General features: G+C 34.1%; 1 protein-coding gene across 2 annotated transcripts; it reads right to left on the reverse strand.

Annotated features, from left to right (window-relative positions):
• Nucleotides 1–655: 655 nt before the first annotated feature.
• LOC120416097 (uncharacterized) lies at nt 656–7170 on the reverse strand. Of its 2 annotated transcripts, none has more exons than XM_039577781.2 (3): nt 6905–7170; nt 1244–1507; nt 656–1176 (listed from the first exon to the last, which is right to left on the reverse strand). In XM_039577781.2, exons 1-3 carry the CDS (start codon nt 6906–6908, stop codon nt 968–970), a joined length of 477 nt encoding a protein of 158 aa, XP_039433715.1. In that variant the 5' UTR covers nt 6909–7170; the 3' UTR covers nt 656–967. The 2 variants fall into 2 exon arrangements, with proteins under 2 accessions (XP_039433715.1, XP_039433714.1); XM_039577780.2 differs by having other exon boundaries at nt 677–1176; nt 6708–6978.
• Nucleotides 7171–8751: the final 1581 nt, after the last annotated feature.

Consider the following 8751-nt stretch of genomic DNA (forward strand, 5'->3'; position numbering starts at 1 on the left):
CACCGGAGTAGGCTTGGTTTGGTGTGTTGTTTGTACTTATGGCATGGAGACGACTCCTACACCTGGAATGACTTAACGGCCTAACAACCAAGGCCGGGACCGACGTTTTACTTCCTCATCCGATGGAAGGTTGGAGCAGATGGGAATCGAACCCAGAATCATCCGCTTACAAAGCGGACAGCGTAACCATTCGGCCACGCACTGCCACCCCAAATTTAATATAAGCTGCAAATACAATTTACCGCTCTCAATTATTAATTGCTTTTCAAATTTTTAAGCAATGTGACAAAATTAAATACAATTTTGACATTACACTGAACGGAATCGCTTTAACTAGGCCTTTCAAATTTGATTTTCAATAGCTTTGTTGCTGTTTATAGTTAATTTAGTTTTAACTTGTTCGATAACTGGGCAATTATAAGCTTTGGATACAAATTTAAGTAACTTTTATTTTCATATTTTATAAAGAAAATATAATGCATTGACAGTTCGTCACTTTTTAGTTTGACTTTGTCAAACCAACGGGGTACAAACTAAAAAAGTGTCAAACGAAAAAGTGACCAACCACCGGGGGTTGAGTGTATATGGAAAAAAGTGTTATTCCAATATTTCTTTTAAAAGAAACATCTATTTGCGATAACGTAAAAACGTGAGAAAATATTTACCTAATGTTGTTTAATACTAAGTTATAAAAATATAGAATATGGTTCGCATGTAATCTCTGTAGACAATAAGAAAAATTAAAATTAAAAAAAAATTGAAAAATCTTAAAAAGAACAGTTTTTCTTATTGAGTGTTAAAAATTTAGTAATTGTGATATTTGAAACAAATTTTAGCCTTAGTTCAAACACTTATTTCCATACAATTTTCACACTTTCACATATTTATATTGGTGTAACATTTTTCAATTTCAAAAAAAAGCAATAAACAAAATATAAATGAAGCTTTTTCTTGTACGACTATATCATTAATTGCCCAGCAATCTTAGTAGAACACCGACTACAGCGGTCATGACCGCGATCGAGCCAAACTTTGTCCTTTCCGCCCCGTTGCATCCATCCGTCCAGCACTGGCACACCATCTCCAGGTGAAAGTCGTTGTCCGCCATGTAACAGTCCTTGGGAGATGGTTCGTATCCGCACTCCCGCACCACACGATGATGCTTGTTTTGTATGACTGAAAATTTTGTAAAATTACATTTTATGGAAGAAAAATATTTAATCTTAAAATTCAAAATTCTCACCAGTATAAACCATTTTCCGACAAAAAGGCTCGCGTCCTTTTTCGTCTCGGCTACATTCTTCCAAAAATAGGGGCACCGGTTCTTTGAGTTGTTTGCCTGAATTAGTCGGTGTCGCCGCCGTCGTGGCAGACAGATTCGTCACATTGGTGGCGGCCAGCTTCGGAGACGTCGTCGTCGTCGGTGGGTCGACCTTCGCTAATGGCCGCACGTTGAAGCAGTCCGGATTGTCGTTGCTGTTACAGCGAAAACACTTTAGGGAAGTCACTGGAAGTGAAGGGAGTGTAAAATTAAAAGTTGGAATTCAATAATTAAAGCACCGTAATCTGGGGTGAATCGGGACTACAGTCTGAATAGGGACAGCAATTTTAAGAGCACTTAAAGCTTTTAAATTTGGAAATGGATGTACACATTTTGTTGACCTGAGTCTGTTCTAACCGAAACCAACCAGAAAAATCAAAATATGGTGCTCCAACATGGTTAAAACTGCTGTCCCAATTCGCCCCATGTGTCCCGATTGACCCCGGTTTACGGCAATATAGTTGTGATTAGATATTTGGAGAACAGTAGAAAAAAGAGAATAAATTGAAAGAAAAGATCACGGGTCCCCCACAGACCGTTATTATGAAAAAAAAAATTCCACCCAAACCAATGATTGGACATGGTTCCTGGGACCATTCTGCACCTCTGGGCCGAGTTTCAAAATATTTGCCGGCAGAAATTTCGAATACGGTCAGTTTTAGTGTTTTGAGTAGAAATTAAAGGGAAATCGCATGTAAAATGCGTAGGAAAAGTTCAAACCTTCGATGTTTTAACTCTAAAACGTTACTGGTCATAGTTTTAAGTTGTTCTTACAGGTAGCAGAGTGATATAAAACGATTTACCGGACTGACTTAGCCGGATTAAGCCTAAGTTAAGTGACTTAAGTCTATAATTTACAAGTTTATACATAAATATCTAATAAAAACTCCTACATTAGGCAATTTCAAGTCAAGGAAAACTAGATTGCACAAAACTTATATAAAATGGGGTGACTTTGAGCCAAGGGGTGACTTTGTACCAACAAACGACCAAAGATTGTTTTATAAATATGAATTTTATGTTAAGTAATATATACAAATTTTGTAGATGGATTAATTTGGTCTATTTATGTTCCCACATAAACAATTTGATGATATTGCTACGCAAATCTGCTAATTCGATTTAAATAAGGCCTGTTGATTTAAAGTCACCTTGAAGTGACAAATTTGCAAATCATGCGCAAATTTTTCTGAATCAATTCATACTGAATCTAAATAAAACAATCAAAATATTAGGGCAACAACTTTTGTTACGTGGCAAATTTGTGGTATTGCAAAATAAATTGTCCTTTTTTGTTTTGAAACTTTTACAAATTTGAAACATACGAATGAAATCCAGAGAGTACTTCAGAAATCATTTAGCCCATACTTTTTTGTTGTCCTGTGTAATGATTATTATTAGAAAAAGTTCTATGTCACAACTTCCTATAGGATTAATATTTCCAACCAATTATGAATTTTAAACATGTATATCATAATAAAATATTGTATCCTATAATTGAATAAAGTGTTGTTGATAAATTTTGATCATCGTTACAATTCATTGAAACATATTATTGATCAGCAAGTACGTTTGCTAATAATATATTCAGCAAAACAAAACTTATTCTTTCCCCACGTGAAAACACAATCACTCATCTACTCTTTTAACAAGCTTGGCATATCTTATGAAAATTTGAAAATAGTGTAGTCAAATATGTGTATACTATTGGGCTTACAAATACTTACATACGATGGGCGATGTATGAATTGTATGTAAGTAGTTGTAGTTTGTGTCCTAAAACTCTTGTCGGGTTCAAACAATAAGGCTAATAAAACTATCTATTTTTTTTTAAGTTTTTCGTGATTATCTAACTTTTTACGGCATTTTGTTGGCAAATGTTGGGAGAGTGCAACATAAACTATGAACAATATTTGCAACGATTAAACCTTACAATTCAAGCCTATCGAGCTTGTAGTTAAGCTGTATAGCTATTATGCAATCGTAAAGTTGGTACAAAGTCACCCCTTGGCTAAAAGTCACCCCATTTTATGTTAGTTTTGTGCAATCTAGCTTTCCTTGCCTAATGTAGGAGTTTTTATTAGATATTTATGTATAAACTTGTAAATTATAGACTTAAGTCACTTAACTTAGGCTTAATCCGGCTGAGTCAGTCCGGTAAATCGTTTTCTATCACTCTGCTACCTGTAAGAACAACTTAAAACTATGACCAGTAACGTTTTAGAGTTAAAACATCGAAGGTTTGAACTTTTCCTACGCATTTTACATGCGATTTCCCCTTAATTTCTACTCAAAACACTAAAACTGACCGTATTCGAAATTTCTGCCGGCAAATATTTTGAAACTCGGCCCAGAGGTGCAGAATGGTCCCAGGAACCATGTCCAATCATTGGTTTGGGTGGAAATTTTTTTTTTTCATAATAACGGTCTGTGGGGGACCCGTGAAAGAGTAAAAAAGAGCCAAAATAACAAAAGATGTATAAATGATAAGAAAAGAGTCGAATATTAAGTAGAACAAAAGAAAACAAATCAAATGAATATAGAATAAATAGAACATGATCAAATAAGTGCAAAAAAAAAAAGATAATTGAACAAAAAAATTGGCACTAGGACGACTGAATTCAACACAATTGTTTTCATGTTGGATCCACGTTTTCACTTAAAATTCTATTCAACATCGATTTCAACGGTCCTTCCTTTCACAGAATGGAATTTTATTAGCATATCGTAACAGCCCGTAGAGTGTGTGCTACTAATGTGAAAACACACCTTGGTGAAAGCTGTTAAAATCATCACGCAGAAAGAAAAACACTTCCACGGTAGAGAGAAGAAAAAAAACTTTGCTCTTTATCCATTTTTCCAACGCCATTGAAATGAGAAAAAACATAGAACAAAAAAAAGTACAAAAATCGGAATCGATTTCCAGTGCGCACTCGACGCCCTGGTCTGAAGGGGGAAGGGGAGGAGAGGTGACTGGTTTCGGAATTACGTCGGTTCTACTAACATGGGACCCCCTTAAAACCACACAGGACCACGTGGATGACGACGGTACGGGTAAATGTAATGAATTATTGATGAGGTGTGAGAGAAGGACTCTCGAGAGGTGCCACCAGGGAGGTGGTGGTAGTGGTGATGGTTTGTGGTGGGTGCCAAAATGCCATTCAGTTGGTGGTTTTTAATGAAAGTTACTTTCGTGGAAATCTGGCCGGGGGAAACAAAGGATGGGAAGCGGACGGAGTAACTTTACGGGGGAAAATAGTTAATTATGTCTTTATGTTTGAAAATTTTGTTCATTTAGGTAGCAAAAATGAAAAATACTTTTAGATTCTGAGATAATTTTTTTTTATAGGAAAAAAAGCAAATTTCCCATAAGTTTGCCTTTGATATTTTTTAAATTGGAAGCTTAATTACATTGCTCAGTGTGGTAAGTTGAATGGTAGAAACCTGGATAGAAAAATTAGCTTGCATCAATAATAAAAAGAGTTAAATTGGAAAGCTGTCAAATGCAAACTAGGGACCATCCATAAACCACGTGGACACTTTTTTTTCAAAATTAGACGAGCTTTTCCTTGAGCTTTTAATTTTTTAAACCGTAGTATCTTCACTTGGATTGGATTTCAAATTTCACGTTTAAACATAAAAATTAATAAATCTCATAGAAATGCATGTATTTTTCTTCCAGTATTTTTTTTAGAATGCCCGTCAAATTTCCTCCAAATTGTCTTTGACCACTTATTTTTATACAATGTACGCCCTTCTCAAATGCCATTCTCGAGGCTTAAATAAGCTAAGGATAACATGTCTACAAAGTTTCATTGATATCGGAGAGGGTCGAGTAGTACAAGAAAAATCCTGTTTTGGGCTGGACTTGAAGGGCTCAAATGTAGATAAAAGTACTAAAAATTAAAATAGAAACACATGAGTAAAGTTTTTCAATAGTTGATCAAAATGACCTAATCATGGAAAAATTTAAAAATTAGTAAAAATCGGCAGTGGTTTAAAAAGATAAAAATGTATGCAAAATAAAAAAAGAAAAATATAACATATTTACTTCACGGAAACAAAATGTGTAAATTGTGTATTCCCTTTTTATGATGTAATTTTACATCACTACCAGAAAAGTGGTAAAATTACACATTTTCAGAGGTAAAATTACACATTTTTTCTGACATAAAAGATGTACCCTTTCCCAGGAGTAATATAACCATGTTTTTTTACTGTGTAAAAATAAGTTTTTTCAGCACGAGTTTATCGAGTTACATAATTACGACGAGTGCTGAAATGGTAGTTTATGCAACAAGTTGCAAAAAGAGGATTTTTTCAGCCCGAGTCGTACATTTATCCAACGAGGTTCACCGAGTTGGATAAATACGAAGAGTGCTGAAAAAATCAAGTTTTGCAACGAGTTCCATACAACATTTTTTTGCAATTCCGAAAAACACCCATTGAGTGAAATTTTAAGTCAAATTTTCATGTATTTTGTCAATAAATCGTTTAAATCAAAAAAGTGTTGAAAAGTGTCATTTTTCGAAACAAGTGCTGAAAAGTTCAACTTTTCAGTACCCATTTCAGTGCTGAAAAGTAGAACTTTTCAGTATTTATTTTGAAAAGTGTTGCTATTCGATTCTGGTATTTTTGGTACAGAAAAGTAGGTTGTTTCGTCGTTTGAGAATGACAGGAAAAGTAAGAAGTTTCACGACGGAATTGCAAAAAAACTAATTTTACAACCAGTTGAATGTAATATTTGTGAAATTCCGGAAAGATACAATTTGAATTGAATTTTGTCAGTGAAAAGATTGATGAATGTTATTTGCTATCAAGATTATTGTTACACGCTAAAATAGTATCGAAAAGCTTTAGTTTTCGATACAAGTGCAGAAAAGTTGAACTTTTAGGCACTCAAATGGATACTGAAAAGTACTTTACAGAACTGTTATTTGCGGTGAAAAAAAAAGAAAAAGAAAAAAAAAATATTAAAAATAAGATTTTTTCAGCACAAGTCGTACATTTATCCAGCAAGATTTATCGAGTTAGTTAATTATGACGAGTGCTAAAAAACATGTTTTGCAACGAGTTGCATACAATTTTTCTGTAGCAACACGAGAATAGAACGGATAAGAATTATGAAGTTTTAGTTTTCGAAAAAAGGAATGACAGGAAAATTTGATAGCTTTACAATGAAATTGGAAAAAAAATCTATATTTTGCAAATCTTAATGTAACGTTCCAATTTGCATCAAATGCGAATTGTATTGATTTTCTTAGTTAATTTAAAGAGTAAGTTATGTAAAAACCATGTAAAGTGAACTGACGGTTGTATTATGATTGTTCAACTGTGCTTCTAATGTGTCAACTCAACCGTAAACTTGGTCTTTTGCTACACTTACCATGCACCACGACAAACGGCAGTAACAGCATCGAAAACAAAACAGTATTGTTTGGAGTCATTTTCGGGTGGTTTGAACTTTCTCTACTTTCAACATGCAACTTTTGAGATTCGACAGTGATTTCGCTATTTAATCTACTAAAAATTTTGAAGTTTTACCAAATATTTTTAGACAATTATTAGTAACACAATTCTAACACATTTCAACCTTAAGGGCCCTTTGTTACTCTGTCACGGGCTGTCCACTGCTAGGTTTGGAGACAGACTGCCCGTCGATGATGACTGTTGTTCAACTGACCATCACACACGCACCACAACCTGTTCACCTCGTCGTCGACATCATCAAAACATTCGCCCGAAACTTATCTAAAATGTGCCTAAAAAGCAACCATCAAAGTGCATGGAAGAGAGGAGGAAAATAAAAGCACGCGGACAAACACAAAGATCCGATATCACGCAGGGCGTAGATAGATAGAGAGAGAGAAGCAAACGCATGTTGGAATAATGATTGTGAACTACTTAACCCATACCTGTAGATTGTGTAGGATTAGATGAGTTTGAATTAGTGGAAATCTCGAGTTTTGTTTGAGAAGGTCCTATAAACATTGGGAATTCCATTGCTTATTGCAGCTTTAAAAAAAAATATATAGGAAATGGAGTAAGTAACTTAATTGCAATTATTTTGATGAAACATGACGGTGTTAAAAAAATATTGGTCAACCCTATTTTACTACCAGTTGATTCTGTAAGAGCCTATGTAAACAATTCCGCTATTAGATGCTATTCGTTCACAAGTTCACGCACATTACTAAATCATGCACCGTTTATTCGAAAAAGTTAGAGCGATCATTTTTTTTTTTAAATTTGATTTAGGTAAACTTTTTGCAAAAATAGTAACAATATTCGGAAGCACAATAAAAAATTCTTCTAACATTAAGATTGGAACGCAGTAAGAAGTTAGTTGGTATCATTCGTTTCTCTATACAAGTATCCATGTAGGAGGGAATATTCTGATCGATTTGGGGCCTTAGGCAAGCTATAACGTCATGATTCGAAATCCGGACACTTAGTAGCACATCATTTTCGTTATAGCTGACAAAAAATCATGTAATAAGTAGGAAATGAAGAAATATCATCAGGATGTAGTATTAACAGTCAGTTTTAAGAGAATGCATGCAAAATATGTCTTTTCTAACAATTTTTCATCAGAATTTGAAAATTAAAATGACTTGTTATGCTTCGAATCCCGGACACTGATAAAAGCTGATTCGAAATCCGGACACTTTTGCTTCGAATTCCGGACACTCGTTTTTGCTAATGATTCGCACCAATATGGACTGAAATGTTAGTGAATGGCATTCTCTAGGTCTCAAATAAGCTGTTAAAATCAAAACAATCGATATTTTATATAAAAATTTGCTTGAATTTAAGGAAATCAAAACAATAAATTTCTGCTTTGCCTTCCCGGTGCTTCGGACGCCTATGAAATATTTCACATGTAATGTTTCGCATTTTTAGTAATCTTATAATTTTAATTTATTTAGTTGGTTTGACATTAACTACAGCGTTCAAACAAAATTGAAATGAAAGTTGATGTTAGAATTTATCAAATAACACAGTTTTGACATTCATAATGCGCACTTATATCCAAATAATTGATAAAACAAGATGAGGTGTCCGGGTTTCGAAGCGTCCGGGAATTCGAATCATGACGTTACATTTTGCAAAAATAAATGACTTTTTTTTACAGGCGTCTCGTCGTTCTTCCATAATTTTCATTCGATTTATCCACCTAAATCTTCGTTCGCAGTGAGAAAAAGCAGTTATGTTTTATGCAATTATATTCTATTAAGTATTCGTATCAACAATTGGTATCAAGTTGGTCAACACGTCAAAACTTTGCTATACTGTGAATTATCTCAAGCCTTTTGCCATACTTTTTACGTTTCATTAGGTTTGTTTATAGTTTATTGATAATTTTAATATTAGAGCAATTCTCTGATATTTCGGTCATTCGATTTTTTTGTATTTTTTAATCCGGCTGA

The sequence above is a fragment of the Culex pipiens genome, chromosome 2, assembly GCF_016801865.2.
Source record: "Culex pipiens pallens isolate TS chromosome 2, TS_CPP_V2, whole genome shotgun sequence".
NCBI classification, from domain to species: Eukaryota; Metazoa; Arthropoda; class Insecta; order Diptera; family Culicidae; genus Culex; species Culex pipiens.

Excerpts from the sequence above, each read along its gene's own strand:
- LOC120416097 (XM_039577780.2), bottom strand. The coding sequence starts at position 6,768 with ATGACTCCAAACAATACTGTTTTGTTTTCGATGCTGTTACTGCCGTTT. Across the intron at positions 1,508-6,707 it reads GCCGTTTGTCGTGGTGCATG|TGACTTCCCTAAAGTGTTTT; the intron begins GTAAGTGTAGCA and ends CTTCACTTCCAG. Across the intron at positions 1,177-1,243 it reads TCGGAAAATGGTTTATACTG|TCATACAAAACAAGCATCAT; the intron begins GTGAGAATTTTG and ends CAAAATTTTCAG.